A 27823-nucleotide genomic window follows, 5' to 3' on the forward strand; every position below is an offset into this window, starting at 1 on the left:
TGCTTCAGTATTTGCAGATGTTAGTTTTAGCTGTATTCCTTTATATCCTTCATTCCTTTATATCGCTATATATCGCTCTTTGGTGCAGGATATTACTGTTTCTAATGACTCATTCTGCTAAAACACAGACGAAAATTCAAATAATCAAACTCAACAATTAAGCCTATAAGGTATCTTTCCTCAGTCAAGATGTATTTGGTTGTTTCTTGTTCTCATCATCACATTAAGTGACAGGATCCAGAATATCCAGCAGGAATATCCAGCATATACATGAAAGTGTTTTGAAAGTGTTTTTCTTTTCTGTTTTTCATACACTGAAATCAAACAGCAGATTACAGTAACTGGAGCTACATGCCTAACAGCCTTGAAAATATGAGCGACCTCGCTCAACAACTCCCTCTGAAACAACTTCACTTTAGCCAATTTCTTTTGTTTCACAGCAACAAAATCATTAGGACTGCATGGCTTCATTCAAATGAAAGGTGTTTGTTGGCTATTACAAGCAAATGTAGGCTCTCATGTATTTGTTGATTTGTTATATTGTAAATAGAAACACATGATGGGAATAAAAAAAAGATAAACTTGTTTGGGGCCTTAGGATACATCTGACTGGATTGTATTGATTTTGTTGTTTCTTGTTGAGTTTAGTTCCACACATTATACTTGCCTGCTAAACCTACAGTCAGTAATGTAATAGACTGGATTACACCAATACAGTAGGCCTAGTTATACAAGATGTGATATAATAATACTATGTTAATCCTATGTTTCTTAGATTTCATACAGAAACCCAACCTAGATGATTGATGAACTAACTGAGTGTGTGAGTGAGTGAGTGCAGATATGCCTAACAATAACTTTCAGATACTTCTGGATTACTTTGCCTCAAAAACTAGATGGAATAAAGCCACAATTTTAAATGTCTAAATTTCTAAATTACAATTTAGAGACTGTCGCCTAATTGAAATAGGGTTATTCCTAACCAGTTCAGCATGTGATGTTTCTGTGTATAATTTTACAATAAAAATGTCTATTCCCTTAAAGCATGTTTCAGTAATCCAATAAGTATAGGACTTTAAAATGCAGTCACTTTTTAACAAACTGCAGGTGTTGTATTTCTATTTTGGGGGTAAAAATCCTAAACTGAACTTTACTATGCAATATAGATGAACCAGTCTGTAACAGTGTTATCTTTTTGTCAGCCAGTAACTCCAACCACCACTATGCTTTGAAAACGATACCCTTGCAGATTTGTTGCTACCAATCATTTTCTAAGAGCAAAAGTTTTGGAAAGAAACTCTTAAATGACTCTCCAGCCGAGGCTTTCTCATAACCAAAACTAAGATAAAACTGCGGGAAAGTAAGGAAGAAAATCCAAACTGACATCTCTTCACTAAATCCTTTCATTGCCAAAATAAAAACCAGGCAGCGCCGCAATTTCTGCCTAATAAATGAACTAACAGCACAGCAGCCTAACTGGTTCCCTGATGACATTTAACCATGTAGCTCGCATTGTTTACCACTAAGGGTAGGGCCTGCGATTATTTACCCAATAAATAAAAAAGAAAGGAGGTAGCCTACATTTTCAATAAATCTTATTTTTTTCCATCGATAATAATTAATAATTATTTTTCCGCCAAAGTTCTTGAACAATTGCTAAACAAAAGGGTTGCTGAGTGGCGATTTTCTCAAATAGGCTATTTAAATTAGGTGTGTTTATCGGATAGGCTTTGTATTTTTAATTTTATGTATTTGTTTATTTATTTATTTTACAAAGTCTTCCAACATGACTCAACCAATCAGAACCGACCTACCGCAACTATCCGTTTTAGAATTCACTTTTTCTTTAAGTTACACAACTTGATTCAAACTGTTAGGCCAAACACACACTAGACTATATCATCTGTATGGGGAATTTGAAGAGTTATTAGAAACTGATGTAGAAAAGCAATAAATTGCTAAACGATGGCCGACTCTTGACACTCAACTAAAACTGATTTTTTGTTTGACGTTTAGTTCCTACAAAATAATAATTACAATGGCAGCCTCTCTCTGTGATTAGAAGAGTTTTGCCCTCTCTCCTGACAGACTGGCCTTCCTGCAGCAGCTTTGGTCTTTGGATTCTCTGTTGCTCCAAGTCAGAAACTTGGCAGGCTCACAGTTTACACCACAGGCCAACGTTTGAACCTGTTACTCTACAAGGAAATGTCCTAGATAAAAGAAATCAATAGCCTAACAGCCAACTTAATGGCCTCCTAATCGCCCACAGCTTTAAGTGATAGTGCCCAATTTCGATGCAGCGCCGTTTAATTCAGTTTACAGGCCTAGTCTATCTACCTTATTCTGCTTTTTAAATTAGGTGCTGAAGGTTTAATGATCAAAGACCTCATTGATTTTAAAATCTCTGTCAATTAACTATCATTGTAGCTACCCACAACCACGCGCCTATATCTTGATTCAGTTTGATTTTATCATTAGGTATGCTGAAAAATCATATTTAATGTAGCCTAGTCAGTTTTAAACTTTTCATAAGTTAATAAACTGAAGGTCCGTTTCAGCCTTTTTTGCAGTGGTGAACTTTTGCATTGATCCTTAACACGACTGCGACTTTTGGCACGAATATTAATAAATAAAGAAATTTAAAAAACTTGAAATCGAGGGTGTTTTTCCACTGCTTCCCTATAGACTCGGTAGCGATAACAAATATATATATAGGCTATATACATTCTCCTTGTGAAAAGCGTCAGATCGGAGTCGGAGGTGCGGGTTAGAGTCCCGGGGCAGTAGGACTTGCGTGACAAGACGAGTGAAAACAAGACTCTCTGTCCCGCAGGCAGACATTAGAGTGACTCTTTCATCTTTCATGCCGCTCATGGTTTCCCTGCCCCGTGCATGTATGTTTAATCATATCAGATGGTCCTCAGACTCCGGGGGGAGAAACCATAGATTGTCCTTAATTGATTGAAAGAGAAAGTAGTCAATGCACAATATATATATATATATATATATATATATATTTAATTTGTTGTTAAAGAAAAGCTGTATTTCGATCAATTGCTTAGGCCTACATGTTCTTATACGTTAATAGGCCTAATGCTGCATAGTGTTTTGCCAATAATAATAATAATAATGATAATAACAATAATAATAATAAATAGGGATCGATAATAATAATAATAATAATAATAAATACATTAACAATAAAAGTAATATTTAGTTATTCCATAAAACTATTAGCACCACCACACCACACCACACCAGTGCCAAACAAAAAAATAAGTAATGAACTTATCTACAATGTGTGTGTTACCAGTGGATCTGGGTGATTACTTTTTTTTTTTAATCACTAAAAAAAGTTGTAAAAAAAAGTTGTGCAGTAGCCCAGTTTTCATTTTACATCTTTAACTTATAGACCATTTATTTATTGTGTCAAATCTAACTCTGCTATGGTTGTAAACAAAGACGTTTAATGACACACATTTGCCTTACATTCATACAGAATAGAGACAAAATAACTCATCCAATACTCTGTCTCTCAGCTCTTTTCAGCATGCTTGATTTATACGTTTATGTTTGTAAGATTTAGTCTTATAGTTTTTCTTTGTTACTGACACATTACCACACACAGGCCAAAGAAGTAACGATACCATTTTTTAAGTAATGATAATAATAATAATGAGATCTCCCTCAATATGATATCATCAAAATGAGTGACTCACATTGCTACTTCCCTCATCACTCAGTAAAGGAGGAACCTATAGGCGGCCTGACGGGCCTCCCTGCAGCTGGAGCAGCCCTGTACTCCCAGATATCCTTCAGGGCCATGATTTATTGAAAAATATGGACCCTGTGCATAAGCTAATATGACAGAAGTGCTTTGACCTCGGGGGCAGTGCACTCTGCAGTCAGCTGCCTCCCCCCCTGCTACCTTGAGTGCACTCCGCTTCTTTCTCACGCGATTCCTGTATCTGTGAGGGACTTCGGCTCGTCGTGGAGCAGCTTTCCACAACTGGACAGGGTTATTTTGAGTTTACGCGCAAAAACCACCTATCCCACAAACTCCTGGGTCAGTGAAAGTACGATGGGGGGGCACCATCCGAGCAAAGATGCCTCAAGTGGCATAAAAAAAAAGCTCCATTTTGAGGAAGAAGTTCTGAAAGCCTCTATCTGATTCCTAGCAAAAGTTTGAACTTATAGAGTTTATTTTCAATGTAAAGAGCATTTATCGAACCTGGTAACAGTCCAGCGATTATTTAGCTGAAATGATCTCCAGAATAAAGTGCGATGTTAACATTTGACCTCAGTTCCTGGCACAGCTCAAGGCATTAGTGGAATTACAGGGAACACAACCTGTCTTGGAACCAGCGCTGATGTTTGCTCATTGATCTGATGTCCCATAAGCCTTGGTATTTTGCAGTGGGCCTGTAATCCATCAGAGGTGCTCCTTCATTCCCACCCTCCACCCCCCAAGGGATAAAACATGCTTCCTGTGTATATTGTATCTGCTGGCGGCTGCATTTATCTCATGTGATTAACCTTGATCGCTTTAACTTGCACACATGGGAAAGAGCCAATGATTGCTAAAGCCATAGGTACAAAGTGCAGAAAGAACAATGGGTTCAGACCGGTTTCCCATAAGTTCTCTGAAAACCTACTTTTGGTGAAGATAAAGCAAATAATGAGACACGACTGAGTCCATGAAACAGATACAGCCTGTTATTTCTTCCTTTTAAACCTGGCTGGAGTGTGTATTCTCCTGTGTGACTTTTGAGGAGTAAATCTTTGGTCTAACTTCCCCTCTCCAAATAAGACACATGGAGAGAGAGGGAGAGAGAGAGAGAGGGAGAGAGAGAGAGAGAGAGAGAGCGAGATGGAGAGGGAGGCGGCAGTTTCTGGCATTAAGCTGTAATGTGCTTAAAATATCAAGACCTTTTCCTCCTTTGTACTGAACTGACAAGCTGGCCCTAACAGGGGTTAATTTGCCGTTAAAGGGTTAAACAAACTGGCATTAATAGTTTATTCCAGCCAAGACTCAAATGAGTTTTGTGTCGAGGCTCAGAGATACAAACCGATAAAAACAAAACAGCGAGGTCATTTTTTTTTGTAGAAACTGTTTGCTTTGCGAGTCCGCGGAGGATTTCGCAATCTGTTGAATAATGACCAAACCAAACAACTCCCAGAATGCCTTTTGGTTTGTCCAGATGAATCGGGCTCTGGGTGCACTGAGGTGAGAGCTAATAGAGATTAAGCAGGAGAAGTATGTGTCAGTTTCAATGGCCGTGATCTGGAGTGTTCTTTTGGGGTTTTTGAGCGAGCATAAAATGCAGATTAAAGGGCTCTGAAAAGTGACAGCAGCAGCCGGCGGTTGTGTTTTCATGTGGGGTCCGGCGCTGACCGATTTGACATGAACCGCCATGGAAACAGCGCGTTTAAAGTTTCATCAGACTGGTATGAATCTAAGCTACATTTTAAAAAGAAGAAGAAGAAGAAGAAGAGCAAAATCAGGCAAATTCATCAAAGGCTCCACACGGCATAAAGGGGCCTTCTGGTTGACTGCCTCTGTTTAGGCCAATCCAAGATGTCTGGACCTTGCTGACCTCATATACACTATTGCATTCTGGGCCGCGGCTTTGACCTCAGCAGCTTGCATCACCGCAGCGGCCTGTTATTGTCTCTCCTCGCCCAGTAATGATATGGAGGATTCCCCAGCAGACTATTAATACAGTCGTTCTCATCCTCCGTAATCTACAATGCGTACGGAGAGACAAACATACACATTGCTAATGATACGGGATTGGAATTCCATCTGGAGGAGACTCACCATGTTTATATTTATGGATGAGCTGTCTCAAGACTAACATTGAAAATCAGAATAATCACCAGGATGAATGGATGGCGATGAGAGTTTGAACAGGGTTTTCTGCTGTGTACATTTTCATTAGGAGGAGCATGAGCTGTAGAAAGGGATTAATGTGATGAGAGTTAATGTATGATTAACAACGTAATCTTGTCCGAGGGGTAAATAATGTCAGACTACTCGAGACTAATCAAGTGAAAAGCCTCATAAATAAATCTTTCAGTGGGGGAAAAAGTGATTACAGTGAGCAAAGCCTGAACAAACTAATAATATTCAAAATAATCCTCTTCTTTACCTTCTTCCCCTCATTTTTGTTCATCACTTATCAATGGCATCAGCTAGAGACTATGAGCTTCCCCAATGTTCATAGCAAGAAATCTTGAGGTTAAGTTTTTCATCGCATCATTTCTACCTTATAAAGCAGCAGTGCCATCTTCAATTAAGACATGCTGAACGTAGCTGTCTGCGATGCTTCACAACGAGCCAAGGAAGGAAATGAACTGTTATTTTTGGCTGTTGGCAAAATGGAATGAGATCATTTCTAGGTTGCCTTCAATTGACATAACAGACAAAACATGTCTGTCTGAGTTATTGTTTGGGCGAAGAGCGCAAGGAAAAACACACAGTAGAATGTAAAACTTCCCATCATTCTGCATTCATGAAATAATCCACTTCAGGCCACTTTGAGCTCTTTGAAAGACTTGATTCAGTAGCATATTTTGTCCTTAACTACATTTCTTGTTTATTATTTGGTTACAAACAAGTTTCACTGGTGGGCAAGGTGGGGCCCTCCACCATTTTTACCCCACAGAAGAGTTCCAGAGTAATAAATATATAATACAAGGTGATTTAAAACAGTTATTCCTATTGGTAGAACATTTTCTTTCTGTCTCCACATGACTTCGGCTGCTCTGGATATCTGCAATGAAATAATTTGCTTTCATTTTGCCTTTTTTGTGTCCATATTCAAAAAGTTTTTCAAAAAATGTCTTTTACATGAACGCCAATCATTATGTGGACTCCCTGCATAAACTAATAATTGTAACACACAATAATGAAATTGATACAAGACCTAGTAAGCTATTGTTTACTCTATATTCTTTGAGCAATAGTGTTTTTCCCTGGATAATAAGAAGTTTACGTTTTAACAGTGTATGTATGTATGAACCAACTTTTATCCATGCAATCTGAAATCTGCATATTATGGACCCACATTATCTCTGCACACAACCCTTCTAATCTACATAATAAATGTGTCAGTTACAAACACAGTGACACACTTTACACAGTACATGAAGTCCTATTGTACTTGTACTTTGGGAATAAAAGTGACTCTGATCCAGATCAGGAAAAAGCCTCTTTGGAGCGGTTTCACTCAAAACTAGGTAGATTCAGCTAGAATCCAGAACATCAGGTTGATGTTACTTGCAAAGAGGCTTTCATGAAAGTCAATTTAGTGGCACAACAGTAAACAACTGTGAGCTTTAGGCAATTCCTTTACAAACACAAGCAGTTTGTTGTTCTCTGCCTGTCTTTAGTGTTAGCCTGCTGTACATGGATTTCATAAACTGGCAGATTATTCCTCCTGCCAGGTTCTTTGAGTAACATTTATTGCAGTGTTGCATGGTATTTTCGGCATTTGCAATTAGTGCCTGTTATGTTCAATCTATGGTCGATCAATACAGCTGAAAGCCCCAGTCCGGAATGTTCTGAGTGTTTATTCAAGAGCAGTAGGCTACTTACAGATGAAAGTAAGCTTTTCATAATGTTTTAATCCTCTTTTAACTCAAACAACATGGTGTTTTACTCCAATGTTCATAATTTTGAGGCTAAGCAAACATTTTTCAAACTTCTGCATTTATTAACTCATGTTTAGCTGCAACACATGGTCAGTCCCATCAACAGGACGGCCCACATTTTAGGTGGCACTGGCTCAATTAAAGGAAAAAAAAGCACTCCAACAGCTAAAATTACTCTTGGAGAGCTACAGAGTGCTTGTGCTTCAAAGTTTTTATGTAGATTTCTTGACCTTATGGAAGTGAAAATTAAAATCTTTACAGAAAAGGTACATGGGCATGTGGCAGGGCAGCAGGACAGGACCGGCCCTCTGTCTCTGTCTGACTGTCTGTCAGATTGAAAATAAAACAAAATGTTTCTGGCCTGTGCAGTGGAGCTACAGCTGCTCTTTCCTTACATGTGGATTACAAAGTGGCCCTTTAAGTCACTTGGAGGGATGAAAAACATGTTCTCAACTCCAGCAATTAGTGGATTGCTCAATTAATCACATGTATAGTGAGATGATGTGAAAGCTGTTGATGCCTGTGGGTGCATCATAGTTAATATAGTAATGCATGTTTGCAAACAAACATAAAAAAAATGGACACATTATTTTTAGTGATATAGGCCTATAGGATGATTTCATTTTATTTTATTTTATTTTATTTCATTTCATTCCATGCTTTATCACACTGAGATCAATCAAATTTAAATTAAATAAATAAAGTAATAAGTGTATTACCAGGCTGTGGACATTAGCCTGTAGCCCTCCCGCTCACCTAGATCCTGTGGCGAATTTTGGACGCAAATCTGAATTTGGGGAAAATAATAAACGCAAATTAGGCTACTCCAAATTCTACTTTCCACTTGAGGTAGTGCTAATAGAACTGCACGTTTCATTTGGACTGTAAGACACCAACACCATTATAGGCCTACGGGCGGGTTAAAACAGGGCAGAGCATGGAGTAATTTGATAGTCTGTTATATTTGGCACCAGTAATAATGCCGTCAGTATTGTTAAACTATTGTTTATTGTATAAACATAACGATAACAACACCAATAAAAAAAATAATAAATAATAATAATAATAATAATAATAATAGCAATACTACTACTACTACTACTCCTAATAATAATAATCTATTTCTGGCCTATAGCGCACTCCAAGTAATAGATATTCTCATTACTCTTATTTCTCATTATTCTCATTTCATCACTTATATTTTGTATTCAACAGTTTAGCCCAAAACATTTTCTGTGTATCTGTTCATTGGAGGTTTGACGTATTTTCAGGTTTACATTTTCGTTACTTGCACCGTTGAATTAAAACATTATGCTCTCTCTAATGGAAGGAGAAGTAACAAGACATGCTGAGGGTCAAACACTCAATTAAGAGTTAAAAAAAATAATTAAAGGCTCAATTAAGAAACTTTATTCACCAGGCAGTGGATAATCAAACACTCCTCTGGTTGCGAAATAATCACGTGCAATTATATTTTTTCCACCCTCTTGGCTTCTGCAGTATTCAAATAAGAGTGTAATTAAGAGAGTAAACTGCATGACATAATACATTTATAGTGTGCATAGTAAATTTACAGTGTGCATGGACAAATGTAACCAACAGGCGGTACTGTGCCATTCTCCATGAAGCTCTCTGCATCTCCAGCCCCGAGGACAAGACTGTATCTCTGCTTTGGTTTGCTCCCTAATTGACCTAAATAAAGCATCTCTGCGATCCCCAAGGCAGACTATCACACAGTGTACAGGGGAGGCTTTGGACGAGTAATTCCCTGAATTTCCTGGAGTAATTCCCCTCCTCGCTTCCTGGCTTGTTCAAAGCCAAGACGAAATATCTGTCTGGATTTCTTTACAGCCGTGCGACCGGCTCGGGCTATGCTTGCTCTCATGGATTGCATCGGTACGGTTTACGAGGAGCAGAAGACATGACTGAATGGAGACAAGAGACATTCACAGGAATGATTCTGTAATATCCACAGCAGATTAATTTAAAGGTGAAAGCGGGTTGGAAAAAAAGAAGACAAAAACAGCTCAATATGCTGGATGATAAAGCTCCGAGGTCGCAGCGCGGTCCTCCGTCGAGAGGTTCGTCTTTTTACATTGAGAATTTACTTAGGACTCCAGACAGAGGGGCTTCGGCTGAGGACCGGGGTGAGAGCAGGGGGTTCAAAGTTACCGTCCACAGCCAAATGCCCTCTCTGGGACTGGAGACACGACGACTGAACGACACCGACATACTGAACTGGTGCGGGACGTCACCCAACAAACCTTACGGCAGCTCGAGGAGTGAGTGTCGATTTTGTCATATGTAGGCTAATGTTTTTTGAGCCCTAGCAAGTTAATTAAGGATACCGTTATATACAATATTCTGAAAACAGTATAGGATAGGATACTGCGTCTATCGCATACAGCGTCTATCGCAGGGACACAACCTCCGTGTTATACCTGGATAACCGGGATAAAAAAAACTACGCCAGAGTTGCCAACCGGGGTCATCGCAGCAATTATCTGTTATGCAACACATCAGAAACAACTTAAAATAATTCATTTCATTTTCAAGTAACGTTAAAAGGGATTACATCATAGTGAGACACTCCCTGCCCCGTGCGTAAAAGTCTAGCCTACACTTAGACCTGAACTATACAATAACTTCTACATTTAACACATTGACTAAAAAATGACTCACTCTGGTGCCTCAAATATGCCAGTATTGGACATCATATAGGCTGTCATACGTCAAACTGTCCCTTTCTCGTGCGTAAAAACACCACACCTCTCCAACTATTTAGGCTACTACTGTATAGCAGCCTTTACGGTTAAAATTTTATGCTTAAAATTTCACAGTAATCTCCCTCTGGTGCTTCACTAGGCCAGTAGTGGAGGCAGTGGAGACAGCTGATGCATAACGCGTTTATAAACTTAAAAACGACAGGGCGGGATGTGCGTAATTCTCATGCTGTGAAAAGTCTGAAAGATGCCGACTTTTGTCCTGCTAGTTGTGGACACCTTCAGAGTAAAATGTAGCCTCGTGATGTGCAGCATTTGCAGTGACTTTTCCATGCCCTCCCTTGCAGGTCCACAGTACCAGCCTCTGCCTCTGCCAACCAGCGACCGGGATTCCCCGACTTTAACGGGAGCGGCGGAGGACAACGACGAACCGGACGAGAGAGGAGACGGTAGTTTGACGGACGACAGAGAGGAGGACGACGCGCGCTCCTCCTGCTGCGCGAGAGAGGACAGCTGTGAGACAGGTGACAGAACACGTCACACGTTTTAGAGAATAAATCTGTCAAAAAACGAGCCCACCTATGTGGATACAAAAGTGGGCATTAATCATCACGCATGCGCTCTCGTCACGCAAGCGCTCTCCTCCTGAAATGTTGACAGCGCGAGCATAGCCGTTACCATAGCAACCGATCGGCCTATGGTACAGAGTTGAAACAACAGAAGATCTCTACAACAGAAGCCCATGTATAGAAACGTTTACCTTTTTCTTTTCTTTTTTTTTTTTTAGATTTTCTTGGGCATTTTTTGCCTTTATTAAATCTACAGTGAAGAGAGACAGGAAAGATTGGGGAGAGAGAGAACAAGAGCAGAGTCTTAGCAATGACATTTGGTGTACCCATTTGGTGTGTCCAATTCCGGACACGCACTCTCTAACCTGGTTTCGGGTCTTTTGGTGCCATTATGTCGATGAGGTCCCTACCAAAAGGCAAGTGACATGACCTCATACAAAGTTGAGAAGCTAAATATCAACGTTCATAAATGTATGATATTTAGACATAAAGACAATCAGTTTACAAGAAGCTCAAACCCTTTTGGACGACGTTGTCTACAGGGTTCCACAGTTAGCCTAATAGGCCAAGGAGTAATTAAAAAAAAAAGACCAGAGATGGCTGTATTGGCTGATAAATGACTTGAGTACCTAGCCTACCATTCATACAGCTATCTGTACCATTATGAAGGTACAGGAAGGGTTACGCTGACATGGACAAGATTAAGTGTCCAATTGGATAAGATCTGTTTGCCTCTCAAAGTGCACTACAAGATAAAGTAAAAGTGATATTCAACTTTAAAAATGAAATGGGGAATGATTAATTTATGTCCAGGCTGAATTACCCTATATTCCTTTATTGATTGTTAATTTTTGGTTGTACGCTGTCCGGGATTGGCTCCGGTTACGCTAAGTGAAAACTCTGCCTCTCCCTCCTCTCAGGTGACACGAAAGCGGCGCGCAAGAAGAAGACGCGGACCGTGTTCAGCCGGAGTCAGGTGTTCCAGCTGGAGTCCACTTTCGACCTGAAGCGATACCTGAGCAGCTCGGAGCGGGCCGGCCTGGCCGCCTCGCTGCAGCTCACCGAGACGCAGGTGAAGATCTGGTTTCAGAACCGCCGGAACAAGTGGAAGAGGCAAATCGCCGCGGACATGGAGGCCGGCGGCGGCGCCGCGGTCGTCCCCTACCCGGCCCAGAGGATCGTCAGAGTTCCCGTGTTGTATCGCGAGAACACCGCGTCCGTGACGCTGGCCGGCCTGCCCCAAGTGTCGTCGCCCGTGGTTGGCTTCTCTAGCGCTATTAACTATCCTCTGTCCCATTTCGCTCACCCGGTGTCTTTCTTGACATCGCAGATGACCGGGCTGGTGTGACTTTAAATAACAGTTGGGTGCAAGGAGAGCCGCTTACTTGTGACTCATTGGACACTGACTGATCAATCAAATATATGCTGCAAAAATGTCCATCTCAGCATTTAGTTTCATATTCAGTCCTAAAGTCCTAATGTCCATAAATTCTTCCAATGGAGTGAGATAATTCCACTTGTTTCTAATGCAGTCTCACTTGTATTGGGAATTTCCAAGAAACATCTTTCACTATCTTAAAATAAGGCAGATTACTCCACCAGTATCAAGATTATTGAATAGGCCTAGCCTACTTGAGAATTCTTCAAACAAGCTGATTTGCATAGGAAACAAGTGAAATTATCTCACCTCATTGACAGTTTTTTCCACTTATTTTAAGAAAAATAAGATTTTAAGACTCAATATTAGATTTAATGACTATAAGATGGGTTTTTTTTTTTTGCACTGTCCAAAACTCTGTCCACGGGCCTAAATGGAGAACATTTCACACAAAGCCACACCAGCTTCAACTACTCTATTTTGTGCTGATTAATCACACAAAATGTACGGAATGCTCCACAGTAACATGGGACATCTATGCACTAAATCCTGAGACTGGCCTCCGAAGTAGAAACCTGACCAGTTATTAACAGACATTTTGGTGTTTGTGTCTTTTGATAGCTCAGAGCATGGGTGCGTTATTTAGCTGTATTCTTTGACTGCCACATTTTTTTTTATTTAAAAGGATTTCATACAGACTTTTGTACACTAATATGTCCACGTGTGAATAAAATAGTTCGTTATGCATACATTGTTTTGTGGTTCATTCTTGACAAGGCAAGTTTTCCACGTGATTGCTCATCTGTGGCCTGTGAAGCCTATTCTCCATGCATGTTAATGGGTTTAATGATGAGAATGAGTAGCCTTATTAATGAGAAAGTCAAACAACTAGGATAGGCTCATTGACTCAGAGGTTGGATTAAAAAGATGGACTTGATTCCCCAGGAAAAGTCACAAGAAACAAACAAAAAGCACCAGAGGCAATAGAGTGGCCTTCTGCTTTCCTATCGGAGGGAATAAAGGATACAACCGTGCGATATTTTGAATTTACTGCGCATTACGGTGCATTAAGCAATCAGGAGTAATCTCTGATGGCAGAAAAGTGTTCAATGCTGGAATATTGCAGCCAGACGTAAATATGCCTCCCGCCCTCATCTGCCCCACATCTTCACCAATCAAAAGCTGCTAAACCTCAGTCTTCCGGTTCATTGGATAACGGTGCGCTCGCTCTTCTGTCCTCTAGTTGCAACCGAGGAGCAATGGTGCTTGGAGCGTCCGGAGACGTCCATGTTTCGGGAATCTTGGAGGAGCAAATTAAACGGCAGGGAATATGAACAAAGAGGATGCCCCATGTCGGACTGCTGCTTTGACGTTCACTATTGACAACATCCTCAACCTGAAGCACAGCAGCAGAAACTTTGACGCTGCCGCAAAAGAACAGACGGACAGTGGATGTAAAAATGACTTCCAAGCCCGGTGTGATGAGGTGTGGGACGTCCGGAGGAGGCATCTGTCAGACAGCAGATCCGAAGAGACAGGTGAGTCCCGCATAACAGGGAGTTAAAATCATGATAAACCACTATCTCTCAGTGTCTCTCCAGTAAAACTTCTTTTGTTTGCAGGGATGTAGTGGAGTTTAAACCCACCTGGACCCCGTTTATCCACCTTTTTAGACAGGGGAGAGAGGTGACACACCTTTTTAGGCTGATAAATCTTTTTAAGCAAATTCACAGCATAGCTACATCCTGCTAAGTTGTGTCAAACCAATATAAGTTAGATACGATCTTTAAATGCTTTTCTGAAAATGTAATAGTTTTTGTTTATATTGGTGGATGTTTGCCTTCTGATGATCTCCGACTGCAGGTCACGCATCTTTTGATTCACCACTACATCATTGCTTGTTATGTGTATTGGCACGCACTCCTTGTGTGTCGCAAAAAGACATGATATGCATCGAAACCCGTTTTGTCGCTTCCTTTCCACAGCGCAAACCAAAGGCAGAGCGCAGCCTGCAGACTGCGGGGAGCAGGCAGCGCTGCTGAGCGCGGACTGTCCCAGAGCGCAGAGCGCGCACAGCGCCGAGGACGACCGCGCCGGCACGGACTCCAAAGCAGCGGTCAAGAAGAAGACGCGCACCATCTTCTCCAAGAGACAGATATTCCAGCTGGAGGCGACTTTTGACATGAAGCGGTATCTGAGCAGCTCGGAGCGCGCGTGCCTGGCGAACTCTTTGCAGCTCACGGAGACGCAGGTGAAAATCTGGTTTCAGAACCGGCGCAATAAGCTGAAGAGACAGTTATCCACGGACATGGAGGGACCGCTCGCCGTAGACCATTTCCCAGAGGCAGGGAAAAACGTGCAATTACCGACTTTTTACAAAGACAACAGCCTACTGGGCGGATGCTTGTTACCTATGCCTTTCCCCGTCATGTACCCAACTGCAAACGCCGCGCCTTACATTTACGTTTCCAATTCTGGTAAATATTTTGGCCTGTTTGATGCAGACGGATGATTTCAAGCGTTTGGGATGCAGAAGATGACTTGCGTGGACAATGGCAATCAGTCGGACTTTGCCCCCCTTTCGGCTTCACATAGGCCAGTCAGTCACTTCTTTTTATTGGGGCTCAATAATAAAAAAAAAATCCCAACTTCGATGTCAACATATCAACTAATCCAAGACATGCATGTGCCACTTTTTGTCCTTCCCCAGATGGTTTTGGGTTAGTTGAAATAACATTATTATTATTATTATAATTATTATTATTATTATTATTATTAGGCTATTATTATTATTATTTTCCCATGCTTAGGAAATTACAGTATCAATAGTAAATTTATCATGAGCAAAATATGCATGCATTAAAGAAGGCCCAACGGACATTCAACAGTTTTACTTTGTGCAGTATAATGTCATTTGGATGAATGTACGTTAACGTTAACGTTGTCCTTCGGAAAAATGCTGAATCTATCATCTCACTTGATCAACTTTATTACTCTGCTATAGGCTACTTTGTAATATTTTCCAGCTCTTATCTTGAATTTTGAATCAGTTTTAATCGCAGTAACATTTCATTTGTATTTATATGGCCTTATTCTTATTCATTAAAAGAACGACTTCTACGATTTCTTTTCACTTGACATTTCATATGACAGATTGTAAAGCTGTTAAAATACAGTATATTATGACAATGATGAATATATGCAATAAAAAACTGTAATATTTGCAATATCTCCAAAGTTTGTTGAATCTTAAGAGGTTTTGCAGCTAAATGGGACATTAACTGATCAAATTTACTATCAAATTAACAAAACGTTTTATGATCGTGTGCTTTGAACTATTATTATTATTATTATTATTATTATTTTGGCTGTTTGTGCCACATTGTTATTTATTTATTTTTTCCAATGTGCATTTGGCCCGAGGTAATAAGTTCAAGTAAGATATTAAGTTCATTTGAAACTGTGTGCAAAACATTCTCATCATATAGTGCATATGATTTAACACAAAAGGTTCCAGTTTAATGTTTTTTTAAATATTTTCTAATTTTTTTAGGCTAAATCAGAAGGAAAAAAAATTGATTCTATTCACAACCTAAACTTGACTGGGTCAAAATGGACTCAAAAATGACTGAAAGTGGCTCTTGGTTTTCTTTATTTACTTTAATTACGAGCCAACAGACAATTTGTGTGTTGTGAAGCTATCCTGAGGCAGTTGAGGTAACTTAACTGATAAAGTTTGCATCCAGAAAATCATCTGGAACAAAAGCCTCTTTTCCTGAGTTGTGAAGAATAGTGATGTTGCAAAGGGTTAACAGCAGTTTTTTTGTATTTGTTGTAACTTTAGTCTTCTTCAACATCTAATGGCATCATGCAACAGTGCTGCTTTACTATCAGAAATGGCCTAGCTGAGTGGAATACTGAAAATCCTTGTAGTTCAGTGAAATCAGGATTTGCTCATTATGTCAAGATGGTATTAACCAGCTGACAGGGCAGCTCCTCCTGTCAATATACTTGTGTCTTTTGTGACTTTTCTACAAGTTTTTTTATAACAGTCCTTGCCTTAGTCTATGTTTTGTACAAAGTGAGAGGTGGCTGCACACTCATGTAGGTCAATTTAGGAAAAAATAGCCATCAATGTTGGTTACCATAAAAGATATTTTGTTTGCATCGGCACTAAAAATGGGCAGACACTTGTCTTTTGTGCAGTAACTTAACTGTCAGTGTTGTTTGTAGGCCTACTGGCCTGCACATAATGATTGGTGTGTGTGTTTGTCCCTCTTCTCTATCTGTGATTTCCCAACTATAACAAAGCAAAAAAGACTCAAAACTGTGCTTTAAAGAGTTTTCAAAACTTAAATAACTCATGCAAACTCAACAAAAGTGTGAATTTGCTTAACGTACATCACTGAACTAAATTTATGTATTTGAGTTGACTGACTCAAGAGAAACCCCAAACCTGTGCCTTTTTGCCTGAATAGGTCTCTGCTGCATGTCGACCCGACCGTCTTCTTTCCTGTCACACTGTCTATTAAAGGCCTGATCCATAAGAGCCATAAGGCACTCCTGGTTGAAAGCATTTTGCCTCATCAGTAGCTTTGTTTACACAGTGATATATTGAACTGAAGTCAGCTTTTTTCACTCTGAAATTCATTTAATGAGGTTTTGACACAAAATCTAATGGCATTATGACAGATTGACATTAGCTTTACTTTAATTTTTAAGACTGCAAAAGGCTGGTTTGTTTACATTTGCAATGTTTGTAAATAATGGAAAAACCTGTCTTTTATTTTAAAGTGTGATGGGTTATGAAAAAATATTACTTTCCACTTACAAGTCAAATTCTTATGTATTATACATGAATAGACCCACAGTTTAGGTTAAATACATTTTGGAATGGCATAAAAATGGGAGCATTGTAAACGTAAATTTCCAGCTGGTCGCACTTCATACTCAGTGTTTTTGTTTTCATCACCAAGCACTAAAACGTTTCTGCATTTGTAACTTACTTAAAAATGGATTATACAGCCTGTAATTTTTTAGCACTGACTGTTGAAACCATGGGTACCAATTAGCTTCAAATTAGCATCTATAATAAAGCCAAGAAGACATTTTTTGGTGAGCTGTAGTGCAAATGGGGAAATGTTTTTGGACAATATGACAAGTGAAAAAAAGTAAACCAAGGAAGAAAAAGAAAAGACAAAAATTCAACATGTCATATTATCCCTTTAAAGGCCCAATTCTTTCTCCAGATCCAAGCAAAAGGGAGGTAGTCCAGCTCCCAGCTAGTTTAGTGATCAGTTCTTTCACTCTCAAACTCATGAATGAAACTTTTGACACAAAAACTGGCAATCTGTGACAGCTAAACACAAGTTGAAAATGTATTATGAAGCTGTTATAAGTTTGTAATGTTTGTAGAGTTTTGAACATTGGAGCAAAGAGGCAAATTTCTTTTAAGTTACATATGGACTAGCACAATCCTTCAAGGAGTTATACTTAGGCTATACAGTAAAAACAAGTGATACAAAAAAAATAAATTTTAAGCTTCTTGGCCCGTGTTTGCAGTGTATTGGTTATACTGTAGATTATTTTATTCTTTGGAAAGTAGTCAGGTCACCTTTCTGCAGTGGACCTATAATGTTTATTTTCTGAAGATAGACTGGAAACACAGGAAGAGAAAGGTGTGACAGCAAAGCAACATTTACACAACGCAGTTACATAAAGTTTCCATCACACCTTCAGTTATACTACATGTGTATGGAGGATGGAAGGATGGAAGTGCAAATGTTAGCTAATAGCAGAGCTGCTAGCTAGGTCATTGCTAACATTAAGCAATTAAAGTGCGTGGATAGTGAGTTTAGGTCAATACTCAGCTAATTGTTTGTAAGTGTTAAGCTTTGACAGGAACGATAAACTGACAAAACTTTCACCCAAGTTTGGAATCAAACCCACAATCTTTTGGTCTATAGGCCAGTGGAAATAGTTATGGCAATTGAGTCTTGTGCAACATGGACAGTGATAAAGTTTAGTTTAGTTACTTGCACCATAATAAAATACGGAAGTGAAGCAACAAATCACATTGATAATGGAAAAAATGCAACTTTGTGCATGTGTAACTCATGATACATAATATATGTAAATGTGCATCCATACTAATTATAATGCATTGCTTCACTACTATAAGATACAGGTCCTTGAGTTCTTACTTTTTTCTTATTCCAAATGTATACAGTAGGCTCCATTCTACATATTGGAAATCTGGTGAATATGAAGAAACCATCATGAGTTTTTGTTGCAGGCCTATAGATGACAACCACAGTCACGGTTTCCCTAATACCTTTTTTTTCTTTGCCTTTAAAGTCCTACGTGTGTGCGTGAGTGTAGCTGAGCAATGCATCTCTGCAGAGAGAGGGAGAGAAATAGAGAAATGTGTATTTAGGTAGACTTGCATCAGTGCTTCTGGAGAGATTTTTCCTAAAGGGCCCAGCAAGCTGCACTTACACAGTGTTTCCGGGTCACTTCCCCCTTCAGTGCTGGAGCCTCTCACTGCTTTCTCCCTGTCACAGCCATTCAAAGCCCTGCCGCTGTTAACCTGTTCACTCAACCACTTAGTCTGCCTGCAAATCACTTGTTTTCTCTACTAAATTCCTGTCTACCTTCCTCTTCAGAAGCCTGTACTGCACGTTGAATTGTACCACACCAATTGTACATCAAGTATATTATTTGGTTTGATCAGTGTGATACTGAAAGGGGAAAGAAAGATAATGAACTTAACCTCATTAGCCATCCTTTACATGTTGATATAAAAGGATGCTGTGGATTTTTGCTGTGTAAAAAGGCAGAAATATTTAAAAGAAAGAATATAGTGATGCATTTTAGCAGTAAGTATATATGGGCTATATTGAAAAAGAAAATGAGCAAAAGTATTAGTATTAATACTAATTCTTAATTTGGGGTTTTTTTGCACACTTGGACATAGTGTCACATATATGGAAAAAGTATAAAGCATATAAACAGAATGGATTTCCTTGTTAATTACTATTATTTACTATTATTACATTTCTTTTCATCATCAGATATATCATGGCCATGTTTTCATTAATAGATCACTTTTACCCTCACGTCACAATTCTACTATTCTACAGTTGTGTACTGTTAGCATTTGATTTTCACCCTGTGTATTTAAACACACTGCAGAAGACCAATAGAAGAAATTAAACTCAAGTGTCACTAGTGTTTTCATTTCAGTGAGAGCAAAATTGGAGATGAAGAGCTAAAATGTTTCAAGGTTTTAAATGTATTACTAGTATTATTATTATTATTAGTATTATTATTAGTATGACCATGTTTACATGTTTATCTCCTATTAGAAACCAGCATGATACCATTTGTAATCTGTCACAGTTCATTTAAAGCCTTCAGCGTCACGCTGCTGGATTGAGTTTTAGTTTCTCTTTGTCCAGCAGATAAGAGGCAGGAGCCTTTTGTAAATGCAAGTAATCCAACTCAGACTAGGGGTTTTACCTCCATGACTACTTAACCACCATTCACACTAATCCCATTCAGATTAGTAACCCTTACTGTCACTGTGGTCTGAACAACTGAGAATAACAGAATCTGATATTATCTATAATATATTGATCAGTGAACGTTAAACAAAAACGTGGGACAAACGTTTAGGCAGTATATTTTTGGAGTTATCAAATCATCAGGAAACTTGCACTCTGAATAAAAAGGCATTACTTACCACCTATAAGGATTGATTTGTCTGTCACTGTCCAAAACAAAACATTACAGTGCTTCAACGCATTATAAGAAGTAATCTAAAGTAAAAACATCTGTAATATCAATGTCACTTCACATTAAGTCATTATAACAATATTATAAAATGTGCTATAAGTATTAGAGTAACTCATAAGATGTGTTTATAACCAAGCTCAACATTATGACTCCTTTACAGCTTTATAATACATTATAAGTCTTTATGAATATTCCCTTATAATGAACCGAATATATAGACCTCATAGAAAGTGTTAACTATATACTTGGTGTGTGTGTGTATGTGTGTGTGTGTGTGTGTGTGTATGTGTGTGTGCGCATGCGTGCAGAAGTGGCTGCCTGGCGTGTCTTCATGTGTCTGAGATGGGGGTGGGGTCGGGTGGGGTTTACAGTCGCCAGACTTCCTGACTCTCCCAGTGTCGGACACTTGTGAACGCAGCGTTGGCTCTTTGTGTCTCAGCACTCTGCTCTCCAACCACAAGGTTCAAATGACCCCACCGGCTGCCTGCAGTCTGCCCCGGGCCGCGCTCTAATCCCCAGCCTTGTCTGTCACAGGCGAAGAAAAATCCATTAAAATCTCAACCTGATCAAAAAGAATCCCAAAGCCAAGACACCATATGCACTCATTTAGGGCTATCGATGACTGGTGAGCATTGTGGGGTAGTTTAATACATGCGATTGACTTACTGCCAACAGTGGCTACAAAAGAACGTTTTTCTACAAAAGAAATAGAGCTGCGAGTTTGGCAGAGTTATTCCGGGCTGATGTACACCTCAAGGCCATCCAGAGCTGTCAGCACTTTTCTCCAATTTGACCATCAATAACGCACACAGCACATGGTTTTGATTCTGTGTTAAATGTATGAATGTTGAGCGCTATTGTTTGAAATCATTGATCCCGAGTCGCATGTGATGATGTGGTCCCGTTGAATGATTGTGGTGTGAGCTTTTCTCATGCCACTAGCATGCGAATACTGACAGTACAAACGGAGATGTGACCGACTGCGTTTGCCTCATTTTAACATCGAAGCGGCCATTACATTGTTCAAATGTCCGTGTGAAGGCTGGACAAGTCATTTTAGATCACATTGAAAATACTGAGAGGGTAAATGGATACCAACGTTAAGGGTGTGTATTACCATAATGTATGTGTATTAGTATGACTTAGTGTACGTTGTGTGTACTGTATAGATGAGTGAGTGTGTGTTTGACGTGTGTGTGTGTGTGTGTGTCTGCGTGCTAGTTAAAGGATCATCATCTTGCTTGTCAAGTCTCAAACAGGATGACATGTTGTCATATCACATTACATCTTCTTAACAAAGAGTGACAACTTGGATTGAGATTTCCATATCAATCATTTATCAGCGGCCTTGTTTCGTAACTAGACCTGAATGTTTGAATAGATGTTTAATAACCCTGATAATGAGCGATTAATCTGCGTTCAGTTCACACCGAGCGCTCCGCACTGAAAAACAGGCCAGTTTTGCCATGAGCTCTTTGTGCATTCTCCAGTAGGATTTATAATTACTACCAATTACTGTTAACGCTGCCTCAAGATAGGCTGGACCTGATGCAGCAACATGGTTGTGCTTTTTATTCTAACATGATATATTAGAACTGAGCTTAACTGCTGTAAAATAGTTCTGCTTTTTTAAGATAGTCTTAATGCCATTTGAGGAGTATCTGATAGTAAACAATGAAAGAGTGACAGGAAACATGGGAGACTGGGATTTTTTTTAAGTGCTGAGTGTAGCATTTTTAAACATCAATATATCATTGTAAAAGTAATTGTGATATATCGGTATAATTACTGTAAACAAATGAGATCATGGTCGAGATGATTGGTGGCCACTATCTCACACCAGTGGTTCTGTAAGTGCTGGTGTCTCTCAAATTATAAGACCACATTTCCCATTTCCCTGTTGCATCCTGTTGCAAAGAGGATAAGAGACGAGGGCGGATGAAGTGATTTTTCCTCTGGCCTTTCACTCCTTCCACCATCTGCCATTGCAAGAAACTCTGAAAGCTTTAGCTCCGTTTGCACTGGAAGATCAGCAGCTTTCTCTCTTCCTGTTTTGTGCTGTAAAGCGATCTAGCAGATTTCCTGTGAAATTTGACCCGGTGGTGCACAATATAAAATGCAGTGTAGAGACCGGTAGACGCTGCCAAACTGCTCAGCGATGGTCTCGTTTGTTTACGGTAATCATACTAATGTTTCAAAATGAATGATGTAATGATTTATTGATGTTAAAATGCTACACACAGCACCTTTAACGTTTACAATTCCAGGGAAAACTGACTAAGCGCCTGCATCACATTCAGTCAGAATAATGCTTTGCTGACGAGAGGAGAGCGTATCTCATTCACTTTTCCATCCCGACCTTTGGGTCACAAATTCACTTCTCTAACCTCTAGGCTACTGCCATCCCAGGACAACACGCATGACAATATAGATTGAAAGATATGCAACACATGAAACAGATTCAAATGCTACTTGTATGGTGTGGCTTTACCCACTGAGCCATCAGGGAATCTTAAAATTGGCCCATTTCTCACAGAATAGACCTGTCCTTAATTGATTTGTCACCCAAAGCAAGTTTCACAATTGTTGTGACATGACCTTAAAGTGGGATTCCACATTTCAATTTCACTATTCAAATATGTTTTGCTTATGCCTCAGGACAATTCAGCTGGTATTAGCAAACATTAACTAATGACCCCCCCTAACCAGAAAATAAAGAGAAGAATTTGTCCCAAACCCAAATCTGTGCTGCCACACCAATGCAAAACTCAACAGAGAGTGAATTGGTAAAGATGGAAAACATGACAGTGGGGACAACAGCCTGAGGGATTTTCTCTGTACTGTTGGCACGATGATAAAATAAATTGCTCAAACCATTGTTTTTTATCTACAGTCAGTCTCCTACTCATTGTCAGCTGTGAGAGAGATGTTCATGTTCACAAATACTGAATGAACCGAGTTAGGCCACAGGAATAACACACATGAATTGTATTTTATGCTTGAATATGCTTTGTGCATTAAAAAGTATTTCAGATTTTTTACTTTTTAAGGAACATTTATTATGCAAAACATTATAATTTATATGGTTTCTGGTTATATATTGTATCTATCCTCTACGAAATGTCTGTGCACTTGTTCTGCAGCCACTTGAGTCTCAACTGAGGAATTCTTGAAGTGATTTTGCATTTTGGACAGACAACACCAATAGATTTCTAATGAAGATTCCTGTTTTCGTTGATTTCTTGGTTTGGCGTCCTCATCACATCCCTGAAAAACCTCTCCAGTGGTGTCCTAAGTTCTGGCTAAGAGAGTGGCTTGTTCAAAGGACTCAATGACGCTGCACTTTACAACATAAACAACACCCCATTCATTATGACCGGTAACCCGATAGCGACCGAGGGGATCTCGACCCTCCCGCCAGGCTTTCAGAGGGCTTATTGATCCATTAATTTAGTCGACTTTAGTGGTCTGGAGTGACAGAGTGCCTCTGTAAATTGAATGGGGGCTAAGGGATTACAATGACCGTATCTGATGAAAAGGTCCTGCATGAGTGGCGACGACATAAATAAAGCTAAAGGTCATCCATCTTCATCTCTCAGGGACCGGTCTTCTGTGTCAAGGAATATCTAATCTCATCCCCCAAAGCCCCCTAGTGGCAAATATGTCATGTGTGTGAAGAGCGTCCAAATGTCAGCATATGCTCTTCCCAGTTTAGAAATGCTGGACGCACAGTGGGAAGGAAGGGACCAAATAACCTAGAGGCTGCAATTCTTAAGCACTTTGGTTATTGTCTTTGCATTTCTTCTGCCTTCTACATTGCCTACACCCACTGGTACACACAGCATTCATGTGTTTAGCTGGATTCACCAATTGAACCAAGTTCTTCTTCTCAATAAAGTTTCTCCCCTTCATATCAAGGTAAAACCTTTGTCAAACCATTCCCACGTGACAATTTTCAGTAACAGATGTTGTCTGCAAGTGTCTGCACAAGTGTCTGCACAAGTGTCTGTACAAGTACGCGCACATACAATCTCCAGGGACACATGACCATATTGTGCCCCATATTTGCTGTGAGATCCGTCTGTGTATGACAACAACAGGTCACTTCATTGTGGCCTCGGAGATGAAATGCCCTGACCTTCTGGGGCGCCCGTCTAGCTGCCTTCAAACCCCCATGTCATCTGCCTCTCTATCAGATGTCATCATACTATTGGACACATCTGCTTAGCTCAACTACATAGCTGTAAGGCAATTATGAGCGGCGATAAGAGTGCCAATGCCATTCAGACACAGTGACAGAGGTATGAAAATCATTTAAGAGGTAGAACACACAGGAACTTCAATGCCCCAGTGACAGAAATCCATCCCACACACGAAACTGTCCCTGTTTTTAAGATCATTATACATACTGTGTACAAAAGACACACAGAAATCAATAATACAAGTTGGAGGAAACAGATACTTGAGACTAATGGACACTGGGAATTGCGGCTGACGGGTGCAAGGGGCTGAAATTCATATTGATACGGACATCGCAGGCCAGCGGGCTCCGAGGGGGCGAGAGGAGGTCACAGGTTGCTTTGACAGCCTACCCCTTCTTAATGGAAGCCTATCGACTGAATTGTGAAGAGGCTGCTGTGACTAACATGTAACTGGGAGGCATGGAGTCTGCGTATGCTTGCACCCAAATGTGTATGTGTGTGTGTGTGTGTGTGTGTGTGTGTGTGTGTGTGTGTGCGTCCATGTACATATGTGCATACTCCACCATGTACGTGTATGAACGTAGACATATCAATTTCTTAGCTGTCTTGAGGGATTCTCGTTCTGATCAATAGTGGGTTATTAGTTGCTCATTAATGGCATATAACATCAAATAACTATTTTTGCTTAGGACCTGGATGACCTGTATATGTTTGCAAATATTAAAATGTCCAACACACTGTTTATTTGCGCTCCAATGTTGCAGAAGATAAAGAAAATCCTGTGATTTTATTGTTCTAAATCTTGTAGATAAACTGTATGTTATAGATCTGGTGCGATGTGCCAGATTAAACTATTAATTGGATTGACTTTTTTCAAACAGCCCCTACTGAAAAATGGCATACAGAGTGGTGCTGTAGGGGAATACCTGCATACTTGCCATGAGCATGTAGTGATCATTTACATTACTACTTTATTTGAAATAGAAACAAGCACATTTTGCACACATATTCGAGTCAATTCTTGACTGCGAATTCAGCAATACTGGTTCAATCAACCGTAGCTTTGTGTAATTTATAGACACATGCATGGCCACAAACACAAACCTCTCCTCAAACTCTAGATCTAATCCAAACAAATTTATGCCAGGTAGATGAATTAGCAATTGCGCTAAAAAAGGAAACATTCTTTTCACTCTATAAAAAAACACCTGCCCGCATTTTATTTCCTGTGATGTAAACCTATACAAACTGCTGACTCAGTATGGGGTTGTAGTGTGAAAGTGACAGTTAATTGACAGCTGGTGTGTTTCCTGTTGATTTACCCTCTGCTTCCAGACAATTGGCGATAGGACGGTAACCTGACCCACATCTCTTACCACAGAAACGTAATCATCTGTGCTGGAACCATTTTGCTTCCTTCTGAATCGGCGGCATGCGCTCCGAGCCAGCTCTCCCCGAGGGCCGAGCAGCTGTGCATCGCTCAGCTCATCCTGTGTGACAGCTTCAAATCACAAGCACAATAGCTCAGTCATGGGAATTTATCATCGGAAAACACATATCACTGAGCAATCAGCGGCTGAGTGGAATATAAATGGAGCTGTGGTTGATGCAGTGAAAAGGACAACTCCTACCCAAACAGGGATCATTGGATTGTGGGCTAATAGCCTCGGTGGCTGCCTGCCAGGTAGATGCACCTGCTGCCCTTAAACAGGCTGTGTCATCATAACACTAAAACCATTACATATGGCTTCAGAGTACCAAGGATCTCCATCAACTCACAACTGCTGAGAAACAACCGTTACTCTTAAATAGCACAAATGCAGGCTATGTGAGCGAACTTCTTAATCTATTCTTATAGTATTTCATATCACAACCTGCTTATTTTAGGCGTTTTTTAGTAGTTTTTTGTTAAACTACAGCTATCACTAAAGCAGTGTTTTATGGTTGTCCTGTAACTGGAAGGTCATAGGTTTGAGCCCTGCTACACCCAATGTGTCCATCAACAGCTCCTGTGTCCAAAGCATCCCTCATTGGAAGTCTGTATAAGAGTATCAGCAAAATGCCTAAAACATAATGTGAATCAAATGACAGCCACAACCAGTGCTCGGCATATGCGGCAAAGTGCCATATTGTTTGAAAACAACTGTGATATGAGAATACTGTGAGTATCCGCAGATTGTTTTCAGAGTTGGTGAATCGGCGGCATGATTAACTAATGAACGGTTTGCCATTCCACTTGCCCTCTGAGGCGGGTCTGTGAAGCAGTGCTGGTCACATCAGCGCTAAACAGTAATGTTGCCTCTGTGCCAGGGCTTTGACCCGTTCACCAGCTCTTTGGCCCTCACTGGAATCCCAAGTGAAACACAATTTGTAACACTCCAGCTATTTCTGTTTGAACCACTCATCTGAAACAAATCCAATGGCCCTGACTGATATGCAGATACAGATGGTGCAACAGAACTAACCACACATTGCTGCACAACAGACACTCGGCTATTATCGTGTGTCTTACAGAAAAGTGGACACCGACCAGCTATACTTCTGAAATGATTCCCATTGCAACATGCAGACGAGATAAGTATTCCTGTTTCAACAGACTGGAGAAGTATTATTTGGTGTGACAGCATGCACAGTGGGCTTTTATTTAGTGGGCTCATATATTCTGTGACTGCAACACACAACAGTCAGTTTGCACTAAATTATTCCCCTCTTGATGACATGATACATTCAAATTAAGTGGTTCCAAATCAGTTTTTACACCTCCTCAGTTTGCTCACAACACTAGAGACACACTGCCTTATTCAATCTGCCATCTGAAAAGAATCCAACTTGGGGGAATTTCAACTAAGGAGGGAGTTTACACCAAGTCACGCACTTATGTCATGCAGTATCAACCACAAGAAACTATTTAAGGACAATTGGTTGGTCTCACGGTGGGTGAGAAATGACGGGAAGAGTTCTTGCCTATAATTAGTGTAATCACAATCTACATATTTTGTTTATCATAGATGTTTTCCTGTTGAGGCTCAATATTTTATGCACTTCATGTAATGATACGAGTCATCATGCCAGCTAATAGTTTTTTTTAAAGACACAAACCAACAAAGCAGTGCTGTATCTGCAGAGAATGGTGAGGAAGGCACAGAGATGCTCTCCGCATTTCACTTGACAAGTGGAGCCTGCGTGACAGCAGCCTGAGGTCGAACTCCCATCAACGTCACAATCTGCACTAGGAAGAGACGCTCAAAAGACGCTCATACAATCTGTCATCTGCTATTCAAGCCACTATTAACGCGGTTGTCGACATTACTCATCAGCTGAGGTGAGTGATGTGCTGCAAAGGTCAGAGTTCACAACCACTTTAGACTGTCAACAAATGTCTAAGTCAGAGTCATTTCACTTGGATGTGAAAAAATACTGTGTTTGATATACAGTCTATAAAACCTTTCACTTTGACCATAGATTTCTTTATTAATAAATGAGGTCAGATGGTTTTTG

At 40.0% G+C, this 27823-nt stretch overlaps 1 protein-coding gene and 1 pseudogene across 1 annotated transcript; both read left to right on the forward strand.

The window, feature by feature from the left end:
• The first annotated feature begins 9688 nt into the window (after window positions 1-9688).
• Window positions 9689-12296, forward strand: LOC139657824 (homeobox protein HMX1 pseudogene; annotated as a pseudogene).
• A 1360-nt stretch (window positions 12297-13656) lies between these two features.
• On the forward strand, window positions 13657-14838 carry LOC139657825 (homeobox protein HMX2-like). Its single transcript, XM_071535750.1, has 2 exons — window positions 13657-13864; window positions 14330-14838. Exons 1-2 carry the CDS (start codon window positions 13657-13659, stop codon window positions 14836-14838), a joined length of 717 nt encoding a protein of 238 aa, XP_071391851.1.
• The last annotated feature ends 12985 nt before the right edge of the window (window positions 14839-27823 follow it).

Source organism: Centroberyx affinis, unplaced genomic scaffold (assembly GCF_046629955.1).
Source record: "Centroberyx affinis isolate AG114_WGS23_722 - 3 ecotype Tasmania unplaced genomic scaffold, CSIRO-AGI_Caff_v1 ptg002764l_1, whole genome shotgun sequence".
In the NCBI taxonomy this organism is placed as follows: domain Eukaryota; kingdom Metazoa; phylum Chordata; class Actinopteri; order Beryciformes; family Berycidae; genus Centroberyx; species Centroberyx affinis.

Bases quoted from the DNA above. Each gene is read 5' to 3' on its own strand.
- LOC139657825 (XM_071535750.1), top strand. From the start codon at position 13,657: ATGAACAAAGAGGATGCCCCATGTCGGACTGCTGCTTTGACGTTCACT. The intron at 13,865-14,329 runs GTGAGTCCCGCA...CCAAAGGCAGAG, and splicing joins CAGCAGATCCGAAGAGACAG to CGCAGCCTGCAGACTGCGGG.